At 42.5% G+C, this 21,867-nt stretch overlaps 1 protein-coding gene across 6 annotated transcripts in view; it reads right to left on the bottom strand.

Moving 5' to 3' along the window:
• LOC144598874 (RCC1 and BTB domain-containing protein 2-like) overlaps window positions 1-21,867 on the bottom strand; it is a 61,427-nt gene that overhangs the window by 34,639 nt on the left and 4,921 nt on the right. For 4 of the 6 annotated variants that reach the window (XM_078409413.1, XM_078409412.1, XM_078409414.1 and 1 more), the window contains exons 4-10: window positions 20,138-20,304; window positions 18,096-18,254; window positions 11,757-11,864; window positions 11,077-11,219; window positions 8,834-9,024; window positions 6,726-6,852; window positions 6,297-6,430 (exon numbers count right to left, since the gene is read on the bottom strand). In XM_078409413.1, the coding sequence (XP_078265539.1) occupies window positions 6,297-6,430; window positions 6,726-6,852; window positions 8,834-9,024; window positions 11,077-11,219; window positions 11,757-11,864; window positions 18,096-18,254; window positions 20,138-20,304 (1,029 nt within the window). The remainder of the gene's footprint in view (window positions 1-6,296; window positions 6,431-6,725; window positions 6,853-8,833; window positions 9,025-11,076; window positions 11,220-11,756; window positions 11,865-18,095; window positions 18,255-20,137; window positions 20,305-21,867) is intronic. The other 2 variants (XR_013547918.1, XM_078409416.1) reach the window with 1 other exon arrangement.

Here is a 21,867-nt window from a genome sequence, read left to right on the forward strand (position 1 = left end):
TCGGACTTTCCCGAAATATTGACCCCCCCAATTTCGGTCGACTAGCCCCAAGCATGGAGTGGTGCACCGTATCCTCACCACCGCTCCACACACGTGTGCGCAGACTTCCCCCTGACAATCTCCGTATCGCCAGGGAGGAGTTCCGTCAGATGGAGGCCATGGGGATTGTCCATGGGCGTCCCCATTGCACATGGTGCCCAAGGCATCCGGAGGCTGGAGGCCTTGTGGGGATTACAGACTACTTAATGGCGCCACAACTGCATATCCAGAACCCAGTTCTGCATATCCAGGACTTTAACGCCCATCTGGCCGGCGCCAAGTTCTTTTCCAAGGTCGACCTGGTGTGGGGCTATCACCAGATTCCTGTACACCCTGACGACGTGCCCAAGACGGCCATCATTACTCCTTTTGGGCTGTTTGAATTTCTCCGCATGCCTTTCGGCCTTAAGAACGCCGCGCAGGCTTTCCAGCGCCTGATAGACTTGGTGGGCCGCGGTCTGGATTTCGTTTTCATTTACCTGGTTGACATCCTCGTTGCCAGTCGCTCTCGCCAGGAGCACTGCGCCCGCACCTCCGGTTACTCTGTCAGCCGCTCAGCGAGCACGGCCTGGCCATCAATCTGGACAAATGACAGTTCGGCCTCAGTTCCATCGATTTCCTGGGTCATCGTGTTACCCAGCATGGTGCGGTCCCACACCCGGACAGGGTGGAGGCCATTCGCCAGTTCCCGCGGCTTTCCACGGGCATTCATGGGGATGGTGTCCCTTTACCACCGGTTCTTGCCCGCGGCGGCTCGGATCATGCGGCTGTTGTTTCAACTCCTGGCCAGCAAGTGGAAGGACGTCCAGTGGCATGACGAGGCCGTGGCCGTTTTGATGGCGCCAAGGAAGCGCTTGCATGAGCGACGATGCTGGTCCATCCGCGAGACGAGGCCCCGACCGCTCTGACGGTGGACGCCTCGGACTCTGCCATGGGCGGCAAGCAGTTGCTGGATGGGTGCTGGCGGCCTCTGGCCTTTTTGAGCCGGCAACTCAGCTCAGCAGAGAGGAATTACAGTGCTTTCGACCAGGAGCTCCTCGCCTTATACCTGGCGGTGCGACACTTTCGCTATTTCCTGGAGGGCCGACGCTTAACCGCCTTCACTGACCACAAGCCACTCACATTAGCCTTCGCGAAGGTGTCCGACCCATGGTCCGCTCAGCAGCAGCGTCAGTTGCCATTCGTCTCAGAGTTCACGACCCGCATCCGCCACAGAGGGCAAGAATAACCAGGTCGCCGATGCGTTATCCCGGCCCCGAAGGAGGACTTGGCTTCTTCCTCTGCAGAACTAATGTATGGTTCTCCGCTCACAGTTCCAGGGTATTGACTATTCCGCTTTGGCGGCAGCCCAGCTGGAGGACAGCAAGATGCTCGTCTATCACACTGAGATTTCCGGCCTGGTGCTGGAGGACCAGGAGGTTTGGTCCTGCGGGTGCCACGACCCTGTGCAACGTGTCCACTGGTCAGCCGCGACCCGTCGTCCCCGCCGCCACCGGGTGTTCGACATCATCCACGGGATGGCTCATCCTTCCATCCGGGCGATGACTACCTTGGTAGCTGCTCGGTTCATGTGGCACGGCTTTGCGCAAACAGGTCGGTAACTGGGCCCGGGCGTGCATTCCGTGCCAGACATCAAAGATTCAGTGCCATGTTCTGGCGCCCATACAGGATTTCGCAGTGCCTCGCCGTCGCTTCGACCACATCCGCGTGGATATCGTGGGCCCGCTTCCCCCGTCCTGGGGCGTCACTCACCTCCTCACTGTGGTGGATTGATCACGCGGTGGCCGGAGGCCATTCCGCTGGCTGACACTTCTGCTGTGACGTGTGCCCAAGCCCTGGCTGCACACTGGATCTCCCGCTTTGGTGCGGTGGACATCTCATCGGACTGGTGGGCTCAGTTCACCTCAGAACTGTGGTCTGTGATGGCCCATTGGGGGTCCAGCTCCATCACATCACGGCCCATCATCCGCAAGCTAACGGCCTGGTGGAGCAGTTCCACCTTCATCTCAAGGCCGCGCTGAAGGCACAGCTCACGGGCCTGGAGTGGATGGACGCGTTGCCGTGGGTTTTGTTGCGGATCCGTACGGCCCCGAAGGAGTTCCTCTGCGGAACTAGTGTATGGTTCTCCGCTCACAGTTCCAGGAGATTTCATTCCGTCGGCGCACGCACAACAGGAGCCGCCATCGTCCACACTGATGCACCTCCGTGAGAAGGTGGGCATGCTTTCTCCAGTCCCGACGTCTCGCCATGGGGTGATTCGTCCCCACGTCCCGTCTGCTCTCCAGGACTGTCCGTACGTGTTCCTGCGTCGTGACCCTCACCGGATGCCGCTGCAGCGGCTGTACGAGGGCCCTTTCCGGGTGCTGCACACTGGGCCTACCATGTTCGTTTTGGACATAGGGGGCCGGCGCAAGACTGTGTCAGTGGCTCGCCTTAAGACGGCCCATTTGGACATCAGTCAACGCATGCAGGTGGCCCAGCCTCGTCGTCGGGGGCGTTCGCAATCCCGGCCGCTCCCACCTGTGCCTACGTTGGCCCAAGAGAGTGGATGTGCATAAGAGATCTGGCTGCCTCGTTCGTCCACCTGTTCGTTTCGTGCCTCCTGTTCTGGGGGGGGGGGGTCCTGTGGCCGCTCCTTGGCCGAACCCTCGGGACTGAGACTGACAGGATCTTGGCATTGCCCAATCCACGGGGTTTCTCAGCAGGGGTTGTGGAGAGAGAGGAGAGTGACCATGTGTGCTGGCAGCTTGCTATGTTAATAAAGCCATCCCGACTGGACTAACCTGGCGTCTAGCCTTATTTCAGGCTGAACCGATCGCTCCCGCTACAATACTGTCCTTGACTTCCCTCGTCAGCCATGGTCGCCTCTTACTCCCCTTAGAATCTTCCTTCCTCTTTGGAATGAAATGATCCTGCATTTTCTGGATTATTCCCAGAAATAACTGCCATTGCTGTTCCACCATCATCCATGCTAGGGTCCCTTTCCAGTCAACTTTGGCCAGCTCCTCCCTCATGCCTCCATAGTCCCCTTTGTTCAACTGCAATACTGACACTTCCGATTTTTCCTTCTCCCTCTCAATTGCAGATTAAAACATCATATTATGGTCACTACCTCTTAATGCTTCCTTTACCTCGAGTTCCCTTATCAAATCCAGTTCATTACACTACACTAAATCCAGAATTGCCTTCTCCCTGGTCGGTTCCAGTACAAGCTGCTCTAAGAATCCATCTCGGAGGCATTCTACAAACTCCCTTTCTTGGGGTCCAGAACCAACCTGATTTTCCCAGTCTACCTACAAGTTGAAATATCCTATTACCTTTGTTACATGCAAATTTTAACTCCTGATGCAACTTGCACCCTATCTCCAGCCTACTGTTTGGGGGCCTGTAGATAACTCCCATTAGCAGACACTATGCAATTGCAGACTACAGCCCCTAGGTAGAGATGTAGAGCAATTATTTACCTTTCACAAATTGAATGAGCTTATATAGTTGTTGCACTTGATAAACATTACCTTTTTTTAAATTCCTCTAACTTTTAAAATAGTCATTCTCTCGCACTCACCCCCCTTTCTCCCCAATGCCCCACTGAGCATTGTGAAAATATGTTTACTACTAACCAACGGACTCCCACAATTACTTGGACAATACCTCCTCCTGCACTGTGCCTCTTGCAAAAACACTATCCCCAATTCCTCTGTAACTGCTCCCAAGATGAGACTTTCCATTCTAGGACATCCGTGGTGTCCTCTTTCTTTAGTAATTGTGGTTTCCTCCCTACTGTTGTAGATGGTTCCCTCACCTGAGTCTCCTCTGTGTCCTGTAATATTGCATTTGCTCTCCATCTCCCCGGATGGAACAAGGATAGAGTTCTCCTTGTCCTCACCTTTCACTCCATCATCCTCTGACATTTAACACCTCCAACTTGATCCCACCACCAGTCACATCTTCCCATCTCCACCCCTTTCCGCCTTATGTAGACCGCTCCCTCGGAAATACCTTGATAACTCATCCCTTCCCACCCAAACCACCCCCCCCCCCCGCAGCTACTTTCACCTGCAACTGTTGAGCCTCCATCCAGGGACTCCAGCAGTCTCTCCAGGTGAGACAGAGGCCCACGTGCACCTCCTCTGCTGCAGCTTGTTCCTGATGTGCCTCCTATACATTGGCGAGACCAAGCGTAAACTCGGCGACTGTTTCGCTGAACACTTATGCTCAGTCCACCAAGGCCTACCGGAACTCCGGGATGCTAACCATTTTAACTCCCCATTCCCATACTGATCTTTCTGTCCTGGGCCTCCTCCATTACCAGAATAAGGCCACATGCAAACTGGTGGAACAGCACGTCACATTCCACTTGGGTAGTTTACAACTCAATGGTATGAACATTGAATTCTAACTTTTAGGTAACCTCTAACACCCCTTCTTTCTTTAGTAAACCCCCCCCCTTCCTCCTGCGCCTCTCCTGTGCTCCACCTGGACTCTATTTCCCCCCTTATATTCCTTTCTTTGACTTCACTTCCCAATTTGCAACTCTTCAATATTTTTGTCTCACAAGGTGTTTTTTTAATCTCTGTACTTTGTCCAATAATCTGCCTATCAAAACCCCACCTCGCCTGTGTTCACATGTTACTTTTGCAGTGTTTTGTCCTGTCTCGCCTCTCTTCCAGCTTTCTTTCTCCCCTGCCCCACACAATCAGTATGAAAAGGATCAAACCCAAAATGTTACCCATCCATGTTCTCCAGGAATGCTGCCCGACATGCTGAGTTTCTCCAGCATTTTGTATCTTTTTACTATACTGTGAAAATATAGATTTTTTGATTTCAGGGTTTACATTGTGCAACTAGCATCTCGAACTTCCCAACCCAGCAACACCAGGAGGAGCATTTAAAAGGTACTTGGACGGGTACATGGATAGGAAAGGTTTAGGGGATAGGGGCCCATGTGACTTCCTTAGATGGGACATCTTGTTTGGCATGGACATGTTTCCTTGCTGTATGACTACATGACTTCAGGCAGTTCACCAAAACTTCAAGTATAATTCAGAGTGGTAAGCGAATTTAGGCTTAAGTTGCTTTTAGTTTCTAAGACTTTAAGCTTTAGTATGCTGTGCCTCAACTGGTAATATACCCAAAATATTTGACTGATTGTTAAGCAATTAAGGATTCCCTCCCGAGTTTGTGAAAGGAATTCCTCCACAAGGTAAAATCTTTTCTCTCTTCATTTGAGATAATCAAACTAATTGATGGAATTGATTGAAAGATACAGCATGGAAAGCGGCCCTTCGAGTCCACGCCAGCCATCAATCATCCATTTACATTAGTTCTATATTATTCCACTTTCACATCCACTCCTTACACACTCGAGGCAATTTAAAGAAGCCAATTAACGTACAAATCCTCATATCTTGGAGAATGGGGAGAAAACTGGAGCACCCAGAGAAAATCCAGGCAGTCATAGGGAGGACGTACAAACTCCACACTGACAGCACCTGAGGTCAGGATCAAATGCAGATCTCTGGTATGTGAGCCAGCTATACCACCGTGCCACCCTAGAAATATACCTTCCCTCACAGCCATTCATTATTCTCTACAAAAGTTAATCATTATTCAGAGAATAAATTAAAATAATTCTTCAATGTCTGAAAGGGGTGCATTCCGAGAAAACACTTAAACAAGATTTTGTAGATCACAAAGACCAAGTAAAATACATTGTGGGAATTTTGAAACACAGAGTGTGGCAAATCATTCATTATAGCGAGAAACAAATTTGTAAGTGGAAGACAATCGAAAGAGTCAATGGTATTGTTAAAATTCATACATTCGTAAATCAACAAAAACTATTACCAAAAGCATCTTTCACCTTATGGGCTGCTTCCTAGTTCCGTTAGATAATAGGATAGCATGTCTACACATAAAATCACAAAATAGCACACTTGTGAAATATACATATTATTGTATAATAAATACTCCAAAATACCTGTGCAACAAGTACACTTTTGGTGATATTGCAATGAACATTAGAGAAACCCAGTATGTAACAGTTTTTCTGATTCCTGGTCTAAGGATAGGCTGACAACGATCAATGATCTTACAAATTTACAAGTACATTCAAAAAAGAGTTTATGTATCAGTAATCTGACAATTCTGGAAGGTGAATTTAATAAATCCTTTCCAAAGCCTACCTTTGGCAGGAGAAAATCAGAGATCTAATCTTCGCTTGGGAAAATAAATATAACATAGCCGGTGTACAGTACCTATTGCATCCTCAGGAGGTAAACTGACAGAGTCTGTGTACAGGTATTCTAGAAAGGCACGGTACACCGGATAGCTAAACTGGTCAATTTCAATCACTTCTTCATCATGGAGCATGGATCGTAAATGTTCGCACCTGCACAATTGAAGTGACAAAGCATAAAATAAAAAGAATAACTTTGAGCCTGGAATGGCTTCAAACAGTGTAAAAAAAACTAGTATATTTTAAACTTTAACTTGTTATGGAGAATAGCTTGAATAGTTAAACATTGTGATAAAATTCATTCTGTTAGTATCAAAGACTTGTAAAAGTTTGCAGACATTTCTTTGGAAGAACATAAATTAAATCACCAATTTTTGGAGAATGAATCACTCCCCATATTTATGAACAATTCCTGATACACCACTTTTCTGACGATTTGGACTGTTACCTTATTTTAAGAATAGCTTTGTGAGCATGAATAGTCTTTCCGTCCACAAGAAACTTTAAATCCGAGGTTTCCATGCTGTCAAATTCTTTCTTCATTGATTGCGCCACAGTCAAGTGATTGTCACTTTCTGCAGGAACAGAAGGCCCATCATTAATTAAAATGAAGGAAAGGTAAGCGAAAGAACAAGAAATAAAATTCAACCGGTTAATCTTTCACAAAATAAGAACAGATATTAATTTGCTGAACTAACCATATGAAGCTTACAGAATCAACAGTGTAATAACTTTTGTATATTTCCCCATTTTGTCCACAAAGCTTTCCAAAATAACATGATTTTCTCAGAGTATTTGTTGTGCAAAAATATACATTAATCATACTGTCACCATCAACAAAACATTGTGTAGCATTCTATTTTTTCTATTCCCTGGTCTCAACAAAACCAAGAGTTAGTGCTTCAAAGTTTACTAGTCCTCCTATTTTTTTTAAAGTTGTAAATCCAAATCAACAATTTCTTTATTCGGCAATGTTTAGTGATCCTTCTGCAGTTGTACAGGGCCCTAGTGAGACCGCACCTGAAGTATTGTGTGCACATTTGGTCTGCTAATTTGAGGAAGAACATTCTCACTATTGAGAGTGCAGCGTAGATTCACTAGGTTAATTCCCTGGATGGCGGGACTGTCATATGATGAAAGAATGGAGCGACTGGGCATGTATTCACTGGAATTTAGAAGGATGAGAGGGGATCTTAAAGAAACATATAAAATTATTAAGTGATTGGACACACTAGATGCAGGAAAAATGTTCCCAATGTTGAGGGAGTCCAGAACTAGGGGCCACAGTTTAAGAATAAGGGGAGGCCATTTAGAGCTGAGACGAGGAAAAACATTTTCACACAGAGTTGTGAATTTGTGGATTTCTCTGCCTCAGAAGGCAGTGGAGGCCGACTCACTGGATGCATTCAAAAGAGAGTTAGATAGAGCTCTTAGGGCTAGCAGAATCAAGGGATATGGGGAGAAGGCAGGAACGGGGTACTGATTGTGGATGATCAGCCATGATCATTGAATGGCTGTGCTGGCTCAAAGGGCCGAATGGCCTACTCCTGAACCTATTGTCTATGTATCTATATATCTTAGGTGGTGTCTGCATGGAGTTTGTATCTTCTCCCTGTGACCATAGACATGTAGGTTGGTAGGTTAATTGACCACTATAAATTGTCCTTTGAAATGGTAGAATTTGGGAGTGGTGTTAGTGAGAATGTGGAAAAAATATTTATTTTTAATGGAATTATGTAAGATTTGTGTAAATGTATGGTCGGTGATGATTTGGTGGCTCGAAGGGTCTGTTTTCATGTTGTATCACTATGATTCCATCACATGCCAGATATCCAATAAGACTATTCCTAAATGGGTTCAGGGACTCAACAAAATGCATGCAAACATAACATTGCAGACAACTCAAATTACTAACAAAAGAGTTACAAGCAATAGAATAGTGTCAGACATGAGTAGGTTTTCACATTTCATTCTTGTTCCAATATGACTACGACTTCTTGGTATGGTACACCTATAAACAATTTAGAAATCCCTTCTGTTATTTATTGTCTCTTGATCTCAAATATGTTGGCACAGATTAAATTTATTATTTAGCTTTATCTGATGCAACAACTGTTGGATTCTGCTCAATAACTTGGTTACTTTGGAAAACAGTTAAGAAACGACCACAAGAAGCATAGGACTGGAGTCACAAGTTCTCATTACTGATTGGGCATTTATGACATGCTGGGTCTTTAATGAAGTTTTGAGATTAACTGCCTGTATTACTAGTGGATTAGCCCTTAACTCCAAAAGTGATTTTTGAAAGAAGAGTTTTCAATTTAGTAAAAGAGCTTACTGACAGTTCAGGATTACCGGATGTTTTTGTCAGAATCATGCTCTACTTACCCCTATATATAATCATTATGCTGATGTATTCCAAACATATTGCACTATATCTGATTATATCTGATTATAGTTCTAACAAGCATTGCAATCATAGATACTTTGAAAGAATGCCTTACAAAATCCCTTTTGGGAATCAAAAAAAGAGTCAAAAAAGGTAAAGCATCGTACCTACGGATAGGAGACGCCACGTAACGGCTGGAGTGGCAAAGCAGGCAAACACATCATCCGTGCAAATGAAATGAGTTAGGTATGGGTGGATGACTGACTGACCCCGGCATTGTCCCCACATGTACACCTGACCAGCTTGGGTCTTAGCAGCTGAAGTGTGAGTGGAATGGCAGGCTGCGATCTCCACAACCCTGTGCAACAAGAAAATTGAGAGCAATAAACCATACCAGACCCTCGTAGATCGTTTTGGCACAAAGCAAGGTCCCCAAAGTTTACATTAAGTATTTGGATAGATAGAAATGAATTAAACATCCTACAGATCAATCAGGTTTAGAAACATAGAAAATAGGTGCAGGGGGAGGTCATTTGGCCCTGCGAGCCAGCACTGCCATTCGTTGTGATCATGGCTGATCATCCACAATCAGCAACCTGTGCCTGCTTTCTCCCCATATCCCTTGATTCCACTAGCCCCTAAAGCAATTTTATGGCGTGCAATGAAGTCGGTTCACCATATAAAAGGGGAAAAGATCATGTGAAAACGGGGATTAGATTCACTAAAGGAATTTCTTACAACTTTCTGTTATCCCAAAATATGATAATCAGAAGTACCTGATGTTGTATTTTAATGTTACCATAGACCTAGTCACTACATGTGGCAATTTTCCAAAGTTCTCTACAGTACCTCAATTAGAGATTTGTTTACTCGGCTCTGCTACCCCCACTCCCATTCCCCTACCTATTTAATGGATTGATTGATTGAACATTGAAAATCAGGGCCAACCCTGACCCTCATAAACCCATTTACACTTGTTCTATGTTATTCCACTTTCTATATCCATACCCTACATATTATGGGCAATTTACTGAGGGCAATTAACCTACAAACCCATATGAATGTTGGAGGAAACTCCTGGGGGAAACCCACGCAGTGGGAAACAGGGAGAATGTGCAAGCTCCACCATACAGTATCTGAACCAGGGTCTCTGGCGCTATGAGACAGCGGCTCTACCAGGTGCACCACTGTGCTGTCTGATGAGTTGAACAAAACAATGTTTCAATAATTGCACCTTCCTGCTTACTTTGTGAGCCCCTTCCTCACTAATCAGTTTAAAAACGTGAAGAATAATTTAACCTCAACATTCAAGAGTCCTTCAGCTGAAAGATGGAAATGTATTACATAGTTTATCGAAAAACATTTTGCTGAAATTCAGACTTCTGTAGGAGAACAATACTGCCAGAATTCAAAACTCATTCATGACTTTAATTTATATAACACCTGATTAGAATTCATATTTTTATAATAGTTATAATTTTCTAATGCAAAAGAAACACTTCCAATATTGTACTAAAGGAAATTTAACACACAACTAATTTTCTAGCTTTGTGTTACATTGATCAAATTTATGACACATTTTGCCAAAACAAATTTTAAAACATTGTCTGTAAGTAAGGATATAAAGTTCAGATTGGCACCAAGAGAGCTCAGCAGTAATTTTTTTCAGAAGCTAATGGAGGCCCCAACCAGAAACAACAGTGAAAGCAGAATCCACAATACATTTTGCAAGGAAAATACTACCATCCATCAATGTAATGCCCCTGTTGTAGGAAAACATCCCGCGGAGGTTCATATTTCATATTTTTAATTTTTTCATATTTCAGATACAGCGCAGAAACAGGCCTTTTCGGCCCACCAAGTCCGCGTCGCCCAGCGATCCCCGCACATTAACACTATCCTACACACACTAGGGACAATTTTTACATTTACCCAGTCAATTAACCTACAAACCTGCACGTCTTTGGAGTGTGGGAGGAAACCGAAGATCTCGGAGAAAACCCACACAGGTCACGGGGAGAACATACAAACTCCTTACAGTACAGCACCCGTAGTCAGGATCGAACCCGAGTCTCCGGCGCTGCATTCGCTGTAAAGCAGCAACTCTACCGTTGCGCCACCGTGCCGCCCGGTACCGAGCGTAGCCAGGTTCACTGGACAGTATCAAACAAAAACTGATGGTGTGGCACATATGAGTATTTGGAAAAAAAAGAAGAAAATGAGGCAAGACACCAAGTGGATAATTTCTTCAGCTCTCCTCTATTGTAAATGTCTGCCTTATAAGCATTCAAGTCTTATAAGCATTAATCATTTAAAATTATCAAAAAATATTAAGCTTTTCCCCAAATCATCTTTAGAGACATTATTAATGTTAATGTAACGATGCCTGAGATTTGACTACAGCCATTACCTTTCCCTGTCGATCATGATCTGGATTGGACAAGACTGGTTGCTTTTAACGCCACTGCCCAACTGGCCATATGCGTTCGCTCCCCAGGAATAGAGCAAACCCTCATCTGTTAGTGCAAGAGCGTGAGCGTAGCCGCAGACAATCTGCAAGTAAAGTTACAAGTGGCAAACATCAGCATCAGTCACCTGCAGGTTGAATTAAAAGCGAAGATTTCACACGAGAGAACTCTCCATGTTCACTCCAGTGTATCTGTTCATTCACAGAAATTACTGCAATTCTGGTAACTGGAGGATAATTCCCGGGTTCCAGCTACAAGGCAGACAAGCATCAGGAATGGGAAGTGGGAAACCATGAGCTTCAATCAAACATTCTCATGCACAGCAATAGTTAATTGGGCTCTCTAATATGACCTCTGTTACCACCCACTATGTTTTATAATCCATTTCCTATAATAATCTCCCTGTCATACTTAAGCAGTCATGTATATTCTTACTGAAGTATTTATGTTGTTTTGGTTTTTTATAGTTTTTCAGATTTTGGAACCATATTTCACAGAAAGTCTACTTTGATGACGGATCACAGACCTGAAATGTTAATTATATTCTTATCGTAAAGAAGAATGTCACTAATTAATCAAAACAAAATTTATCCTTTCACTGCACATCAGATGTCAAACATACCTGACACACATGTATTCCTTGTAATGCTGCCAGTCTGCAAGGTGTTGGTTGATTGCCGTTACTCCCCAATCCAAGTTGTCCATTACCATTGTAACCCCAACCATACACCTACAATGCAAGGCAAACAGGTTGGAGAAAGAATGTGTATTTTAATATCATCTTTTATATCCCCAACATGCCAACATGTGTAGATCTATCCTTTTGTATAGCTTAAGCCTTCAGTCAAGAATAGTACTGTGGCTGCAGGTCGGATTAGACCAGACAAAGCGGATAAGTAGTTAGCTTGCATTTGGTGCATTGTGTGCGGTTCTGGTCTCTCCATTACAGTAAAGATGTGGTGGGTATGGAGAGGGTGAAGAACAGGTTTACCAGGATGCTGCCTGGATTAGAGGCTATTTGCTATAATCAGAGGTTGAACAAACTTGGATCGTTTGTTCTGGAGGGTCAGAGACTGATAGGAGACCTGATAGAACTTTATAAAATTATGTGAAGCAACGATAAGGTGGACAGTCAGAAAGTTTTTCCCAGGGTGGAAATGTCACAGACTACAAAGCACATCTTTAAGGTGAAAAGGGGAAAGTTTAACAGAAATGAGCACGGCTAGATTTTTTTTTACACAAAGTGGTGGATGCCTGAAATGCACTACCAGGAGTGGTGGTGGAAGCAGATACAATTGTGGCATTTCAAAGTCTTTTAGATAGACACACATACAAGGAATGGGGGGATATGAATCACGCGCTGGCAAAGGAGATTATTTTAATTTAGCATCATGTTCAGCACAGACATTATGTGCTGAAGGGCCTGTTCTTGTGCTTTACTGTTCTATATTCTAAATATTTGGTTTTGATGTATATGCTGAAACTCTCTGGTTCAACATTGTGTGGTCTGGCAGCTCACATGATCCATAACATTTTGAATCTGTACTAATTCACTAAGGTTTAAAATTAAGATCTGTACTAATATGCATCAAATCAACCCAGCAGTGCAACCTTTGCAATCTCAGCTGACAGTATTTCTGATTTACAGAAACTTTGAAATACAGACCCTTATATAACCTGAGGAGTGGCTACGCTTAAAGAGAACAATTCTATTGCTCAAAGGAAGATGATCAGCAAGCAATTTTAGTGGCTTGGCACAAGTTAGGTCCCAATTATAGTAATTGGCAAAAGAACTAATGGTGACACAAGGATAATATTTTTTCACACAGTGTGATTTGTATTCCAGAATTTGGAATGCACTGCCTAAGAAGTTATGGAAGCCGATCCAATTACGACATTCAAAAGAAAACTCGATCAGTACTTAAAAGAAAAAAAAAATGCAGGGCTATGGGAAGAGAGCAGAACAATGAATCTAGTAATTGTTGTTACACAGAGCCAACAGGCTAGTCACCAAATGGCCTCCTATATAATAACCTTTGTTATTTTATGAATCCTTGTGGCAATGTGTATCAAATCACAGTATCCATCAAAGATACTAGAGGAGCAAGATACACCACTCTACTCTAAAAACCGTAGTAGGTCATGGGTACATTTCAGCGCCATTTTAGTAGGCAGATTCTGTGTGCTAGACTGGGCAGTGTTTCTTATATAAAATGTTTGCAAACAATTATTTTTGTTCAACTTCTTGAATAAGTTGATAGTTGACATTTATAACTATTTCTTGAAGAGTTGCTGCTTCGTGATCTTTAAACTTTGGATGTTACTGATTGAATATTTGCACGAGAGATCCAATCTGTATCAGGCCAATTGATCATATTTAATGAACTGTTCTTCTTTGCTTTCTCTGTTAATTTTAATTTCACCTCCGCGAGCTGTATCTCTTTTTGTTTTATTTTAAAAAATCATGGCAGCATAGATTAGGCATTTGCAAACAATAGAACTCTACTGTATCCACAATATAATTGAAAAGACATAGAGCCAAGAAATTTAGAATTGGTGAATTGATTTGTTAAAAACCCTTGATTGCCACTAAAATGACCAACACTGCCTGACATGGTATAGAAGCACAAATCCAATTCAAATAGACACAGTGGTGGAGTAAATCACCAGGTCAGGCAGCATCTCTGGAGAAAAAGGATGGGTGATGTTTCAGGTTGGGACCCTTCTTCAGACAAGGGGGGGAAGGTGAGGAACTGGTATAAATCAGGACCTGATCTTTTCATTGTTTAGCTGATATGCGAAACAGTGCAACCCTGTATATCTTGCACACAAAATTATGTACATCTTACCATGAAGGACAAAAATAAAAAGTGTTATCCTTGTTTATGAAGTTCATTTTAGAATGATGTAAAATTGAAGAGGTGCAATATACCACTTACCCACAAACATGTCGTTATGAGATATTCATATTTGAAAAATCCATAAATCACAAAAAATACCTAGAAGGTGCCTATGTTATTTGACCAACTTATTGGTTGAATTTAAATATGAAATTTTTACAGGTTGTAGGGTAAGGATCGTGTTAATGCATGTAACTCATTTTTCACAAAAGTGAGGGTTAGCACTTGCACTGACCCCATCAAATACATGTTAAATTCAAAACTAAACTATGGTAGCAATGTACATTATTCATGTCTGAAGCTAGCACTTCTGTATCAGTGTAGGTATGTATGCATTACATTTTATTGCACTAATATAGAATGAAAAGAAATCTTGACGTGTTCACAGTTATTTTATTCACAATATTAGGATTTCTGGAAGTTTGATGTCATTGATTGCGAATGTGTATGGGTAGGCCCGAATGTGAGAGAGCAGTGATCATGATAGGGAGAACCATGTGCTGAGAAGTGTGTGCATGAATGATTTTATATGTATACTAGACCAAGAGGACCAGTTGGGCCCATTCCTCAGAGGGTGGACAGGGAAGGGGAGATGGTGATTGAGTGAGCCCTGGACCCAAAACCTCTCCTGTATTGTAGCACCCTCAACCCCCCCCACAAAATCCCTCTTATCCCCCCCTCCTCCCCCCACTCCATCCCCCCTACCCACCCCAACTTGCCCCTCCCCTGCCCCTCCCCACGCTCCTCCCCTACCCCCACTGTCCCCAGCCCTGCCTCCACCCCCATTTCCCCCTCCCCCACCTCCCTCCCCTCCCCTACTGTTTTTACTGTTACGACTGTACGGCAAATGAAGTTCGTCGTATGTTGCAAAACATACTTGGCTAATAAAGTTTTATTGTGATTGTGATGGTTTATGTACCATGTAAAAATAAGATGAAGAGAGAAATGGAGCGTTGCTTTAAATCAAAGTTGCTTCTGATCCATGAGAAGGAACTTTGAGATCTATTTATCTCTATCTTGCCTCTCTCATACACACATATTCATACACACACATACACATACATTATATATATATAATATATATATATATATATATACACACATACACACACAAGTTAAGTTTGTGCAGAGTATGTGTCTGAGCAATACAAGGGAAACTGCACAAAAGAGGGGGCTGGGGAGGAAGGATGGGAGGGAAATGGGCAGTAAAAGTAAGAAAGAATAAAATCTGAGAAATTAAGCAGGGGGAAAACATTTAAAAATAAAAATAACAATAAAATGTGAGCTGATAGAGGAGATATTTTCTAAATTTTAATAGTATCATCATACATACTGTTCCCCCATAACACTGATTACACTGCGAGAGGCATAGCGAACGGTGGGTTTTGCCCTATAAAATGGCGGCCGTTCCACTCCTTTGCGTCCTACACTTCAGTGTAAGCGATTTCAACGGAGTGGTTCATCTTCTTCCGTTAGTATCTTTGGTATCCATACACATATAGTTATCTATGGCTCTAAGTTTATGAGGTATAATTCAGAAGTAAAAATAATCCTCAGTTTATCAGGATATAAGATCTGTTTGTGGTGTGATCAGTGGCGCTTCGCCAGGAGAGTATCTAGTGAGACACAATATATATAATGTGCACACTATGGGAAGGTCTAACACCATAATTTAAGACTCAGAATATACAAATGAGATTACCTAATTTAAGGTAGCTGGTGATTTGTTTTTTATGTAAATTGTTCAATATTGTTCATGGAAAACCAATGCTTTTTATATATACAGTAAACAAGAGGATAACTAGCGAGAGGGAAGACTACTCAAGGATAAAGAAGGGAATTTTTGCTTGGAGTCAGAGAATGTAATTAGTATCTGTATTCACCAAGGAGGAGGACATGGAGGATAGTGAGGTCAGTGTGGTATATAGTAATATGTAGGGGCAGCTTGAGATCAAGGCAGAGGTGATATTGGGGTCTCTCGAAGAATTTAAAATGGATGTCCCCCTGGCCTGTGGGGATCCATCCCAGGTTATTGAGTGAAGCAAGAGTGGAGATTACCGGCCTTGATGAAGATCTTTGAATGCTCTCTATCCACTAGAGAGTGGATAGAATCCTCACTATCCCTCTATTGTTCTTTTGTTTATGAAGGGAAATAGGAATAATCCAGGAAATTATGGGCTGGTGAGATTCACAACCGTGAGAGAGAAGGATCCTTAGTGCCGGAGAGGATCCTTAAGAATAGGATTTACTCACATTTGGAAAATAATGGGCTAATGGGGGACAATCAGCATGGCCTCTGTGGCAGGTTATGGTGACCAAGGTAATCGATAAGGATAAAGCAGTGGATGTTGTCTGCATGGATATTTGATAAAACCCTACATGGTAGACCGATTCAAAAGATTGAAATGCATGGGATGATTGGGTAGCTTGGATTCAGAACTGGCTTACCCATAGAAAGCAGAGGGTGGTGATGAAAGGATGTTATTCTGGGAGGCAGTCTGTGACTAGTGGTGTTCTGTAGGAATCAGTGCAAGGAATTCTGTTGTTTGAGATATAAATTTTAAAAAATTGGACTAAAATGTAGATGTGTTGGTTAGTATGTTTTTAGACAATATCCAAATTGGTGGATTGCGAATAGTGAAAGAGCTCTCAAAGGATATACAGCAGGATATAGATCAGTTACAGATATGGGAGGGGGTGATAGCAAATAAGAGTTTAATCCGAACAAGTTGAGAGGTGTTGCACAAGGGTGGAGGTGTCAAGTATAAGTATACAGGTAATGGCAGGCGCTAAACAGATATTCAGAGGGATCTTGGGGTCCAAGTCTCTAGGTCACTGAAAGTAGCAAGTGTTTTATTGTCATGTGCCCAGATAGAACACTGAAATTCTTACTTGCAGCAGCACAACAGAATATGTAAAAATAATACACTGTAAACAAGAAAATAAACGAGAGAAAAAAGGGAAAAAAAATTCAGTGTGTGTATATATACACATTCACAAATACACTTATATTTAGATCATGTATATATATATATATATATATATATATATATATATATATATATACACATACGCACACATACATTCACAAAAATACAAACAATAATAGTGCAACCATTTTGGTTAGATGATACTTGGAGTATTACGTGCATTTCCTGTCGCCCCATTACAGGAAGGACGAAGGGTTTGGAGAGGGTGCAGAAGTGATTTGCCAGGATGCTGTCTGGATTAGAGTGTATTAGCTGTAAGGAGAAGTTGGCCAAACTGGGAATGTTTTCTCTGGAGCGTTAGAGGCTGAGGGGGATACCTGAGCCCCTGAAGGGGGCTCTTCCCTGAAAGAAGTATATACGATTATGAGAGACACAGATAACATACAGTCAGAACCTTTTTCCCCATGGTGGAAATGTTAAATACTAAACAACATAGGTTAAATTAGTTTTAAAGGAGAAGTATGGGGCAAGTTTTTTTTTACAGAGTGATGGATGCATGGAATGCACAGCCGGAAGTAATGGTGGAAGCCAAGATGATATTGGCATTTAATAGTGTTTTAGATAACCAGATGACTATGAGTCATGTGCAGGCAGAAGGGATTCGTTTAATTTCACTTCCTGTTTGACACAGAATCGTGGAATGAAGGGCCTGTTCCTGCACTGTATTGTTCTATGTTTAAAGTGCTGAAATCTTTTAATATCTATCATGCCTTGAAAACACTATGGTTTATTAAACAGTAACAAAAAAAAAATTAATCAAAGAAAATAAACTCAGCCAACATGTTTCCCCTGAAAGTTTGAGGCACTCTACATGCTGCAGGACACTATCTCCATTCCACCATACCAGCCACCCAATCTTTTGATTTGCACAACAGGGATTCCCACGCAGGGAATGTAAAATGGTGACTGATCCCATGCACGAAGACAACACTCCGAACCAATGCTGGGAGTTGAAAAGCATAAACAAATTCAATAGGAAAGATTTTACTTATCTGTAGCATAAAACTGTATTAACATTTTATCTTACATGATTAAACAACCTACTTGTGTTTTTCAGAAGACACTGCTCACCTCTCCATTATCCAAAACTGCCATGGAAGATGACTGACCGCAAGCAATGGTAGCAACCACTTTACTCTGTAAGCAACTGGCCACTCTTCGCGGAGTCGGTTGATTAGAAGTAGACCCTGATCCCACCTGTCCGCAGTTATTATAACCCCAAGCGTATACCTATTATGAAATAAAAACAGATTAAGAAAGAATTTTTAGGTTTATACACGAGCAAGAGAGGATAGTTTTAAACAGATAGCCTTAATAAAATGGTACAAAAAACATGAAGAGCGCATAACTTTAAAAACTTGCTCTAGATCACAAGATACATTAAGAGTTAGAGATCAAGCTCCGTTGTATGAATTTTAGCCCATGAAAATAGTTGACATGATAGACAACACACTGTATTTGAAAGAAAACCAGAAAATAGTCAAAACACTCAATAGCATAGGTAGCATCTGTAAAAAGTAAAATAGAGTTATTGATTTTGGTCAAAGACCCTTCCCCAGAATTAGGAGAGTGAAAACAATTTTCAGAAAGGGTAAGGGAGGGATGGGATTGAGCATGAACAAGGCAAAAGAAAGCTAAAAATTCTGTATGGAGGACAAGATCTGCAGCATTTCAATTTTTTAATAGCCATTAAATCCATTAACACTTTAAGTAATGACAATAAGCTCTCCTTTGCTCTTATGGAGTCATAGAGTCACACAGCCTTCGGCCCAACTTATCCATGCCGACAAAGTTGCCCAACCAAGCTAATCACACTTGCCTGCATTTGGCCCATATTCCTCCAAATCTTTCCGATCCATATACATGAATATGAAAGTCGGAATGTTGTAATTGTACCCACCTCTAGCTCTTCATCGGGCATAAACACACCACTGTCTGTGTGAAAAGGCTGCATGTATACTGAGCCGATACACCTGCCCTTATACCTCCTCCCTCGGCTCCAACTGCCCTTCCAGGTAAAACAGAGGTTCACATGCACCTCCACTAACCTCATCTACTGCATCCAGTGTTCCCAATACATCTATATTCAAAACCCTGACCAATGAAGGCAAGTGTGTCAGATGCCCTCTTCACCACCAAGTCTCTCTGTTTCACCATCTTCATGAAACCATGTACCTACACCCTTAGGTCTCTGTTCTACAACATTCCTCAGGGCCGTAGCATTTACAGTGTTACCCTGCCTCAGTTTGTTCTGCCAAAATGCACCTCACATTTATCTGGATTAAATTTCATCTGCCATTCCTTGGTCCATTGACTTGGTTGATCAAAATCCCGTTGGAATCATAGATAATCTTCACATCCCACTATACCACCAATTTTAGTGTAATCTGCAAATTTACTAACCATGCTGCCTGCACCAAATTGTTAAATAATTAAATAATGAACAACAGTGGACCCAGCATCAATCTCTGTGGCATACCAGTCTGAAAAACAACACTCAAGAGAGAGTCAAGATTTAATAATGTTCAATTATCATAGAAACATAGAAAATAGGCGCAGGAGGAGGCCATTCAGCCCTTCAAGCCAGCACCGTCATTCATTGTGATCATGGCTGATCGTCCACATTTAATAACCCTTGCCTGCTTTCTCGCCATATCCCTTGATTCCACTAGCCCCTAGAGCTCTATCTAACTCTCACTTAAATCCATTCAGTGATTTGGCTTCCATTGTCCTCTGTGGCAGAGAATTCCACAAATTCACAACTCTCTGGGTGAAAACGTTCCTTCTCACCTCAGTTTTAAATGGCCTCCCCTTTATTCTAAGACTGTGGCCCCAGGTTCTGGACTCCCCAACATTGGGAACATTTTTTCCTGCATCTAGCTTGTCCAGTCCTTTTATAATTTTATATGTTTCTATAAGATCCCCTCTCATCCTTCTAAACTCCAGTGAATACAAACCAGTAAATCTGTAACAATGACAATTTTGATGGTTTGTGCAAAGGAGTAGGCTTAATTATTGTGCTTCATTCATATTTTCAAGTTCGAGACTGGAATCCTTTAAGTATTAAGTTTCTTAATTATCAGTTCCTATCTTCAAAAACAACGTTTACTTACTTCCCCATCAGAAGTCAATGACATGGAATGATGGGATCCACAGGCCACCTCAATTACTTTCTTATTGAGCAAATTGGTAGAAACCTGACATGGAGACAAGCCTTGAGTAGTTGTTCCATTGCCAAGCTGACTGTAACCATTATTTCCCCAGGCATAAACCTCTCCATCTGAAAATCAACAACAGCGAGGTTTTTTAAAATTTGACCACAAATAAATATTTAACTTCTTCATAATTTGTTTTTGAATAAAGTCTGAAAATATCAACATTTAATTTCCCCATAATACACATTTAAATAAGAATTAGTAATGCTAGCACCATTATCTTCCTTAAACATAGTTGTTTCTTTCTTGCTACACCTTTTTTCCATGCATTTCTTTTCCTTTAAAAAATCAGAAATAATTTAACATTATACAAATAGGCATCTCTTTCTTGATGGGATTTTTCTATTTATTTAAGTCTTTGGACGACACCTAATCCCTCCTGGAGTTTTCCCATGTACTGGGTACACCTGGACAAGAAGTCATTGCATATTCAACTGTGGTTCCCATTACTTGAAATCCTCTTCTTATCCCACTTGCGATCATGATATCACACAACCACTGTGAGTCACACTATTGGAGCAAACTTTCTTTTCCCTTCTTACACCAAGGGCTTTGTGGCCAATTGCAGAACATGGCTGCCACTAACCATAAATACTGCGGCTACAATAGCATTCACAGCCTCCTGGGAATCCTGTGGCAAGTGACTCAAGTTGTGTGCACGCATGAATGTAGTTCCAACAAAAATCAGGAAGCTTGGCACCATCGAAGACAAAGTAACGTGTTTAACTGGTACCTTTACCATGCTACATATTTATTTTCTCAACCACTGCCTGCAAAATGTACTGCAATTTCTCACCTTGGCTCCTCCAACAGCACCTCTCAAACCCACAATCTCAACCCAAAAGGATGAAGACCAGCAAGTTTAGCAAGGTTGCAGATGATACAAAAGTGAGTGGTTTTGCAAATAGCGAAGATGGTTGTGAAAAATCGCAGCAGGATCTTGATCAATTGGCCAAGTGGGCTGAGGAATGGTTGATGGAATTTAATGCAGAAAAATGTGAGGTATTGCATTTTGGGAAGTCTAACATGGGCAGGACCTACACAGTGAATGGTTGGGCTCTGGGTAGTGTTGTAGTGCAGAGGGATTAAGGAGCGCAGGTGCATAGCTCCCTGAAGGTGGAGTTGCAGGTAGATCGGGTGGTCAAAAAGGCATTTGGCACATTGGCCTTCATCAGCCAGAGTATTGAGTATAGAAGTTGGGGAGTCATATTGCAGTTGTATAAGATGTTGGTGAGGCCACATTTAGAGTATGATGTTCAGTCTGGGCACTGTGTTATAGGAAATAATGTTATCAAGCTGGAGTGGGTACACAGAAGATTTGCGAGGATGTTGCCAGGACAAGACGGTCTGAACTATAGGCAGGGGTCAAGTAGGCTGGTCTCTATTCCATGGAGCGCAGGAGGATGAGGGGTGATCTTATAGAGGTGTATAAAATCGTGAGAGGAATAGATCGGGTAGATGCCCAGAGTCTCTTGCCCAGAGTAGGTAAATCAAGGACCAGAGGACATAGGTTTACTGTGAAGGGGAAAAGATTTAATAGGAATCTGAGGGGTAACTGTTTCACACAAATCCTGGTGGATGCATGGAACAAGCTGCCAGAGGAGGTAGTTGAGGCAGGGACTATCCCA

This window comes from Rhinoraja longicauda, chromosome 12 (assembly GCF_053455715.1).
Source record: "Rhinoraja longicauda isolate Sanriku21f chromosome 12, sRhiLon1.1, whole genome shotgun sequence".
Lineage (NCBI taxonomy): Eukaryota > Metazoa > Chordata > Chondrichthyes > Rajiformes > Arhynchobatidae > Rhinoraja > Rhinoraja longicauda.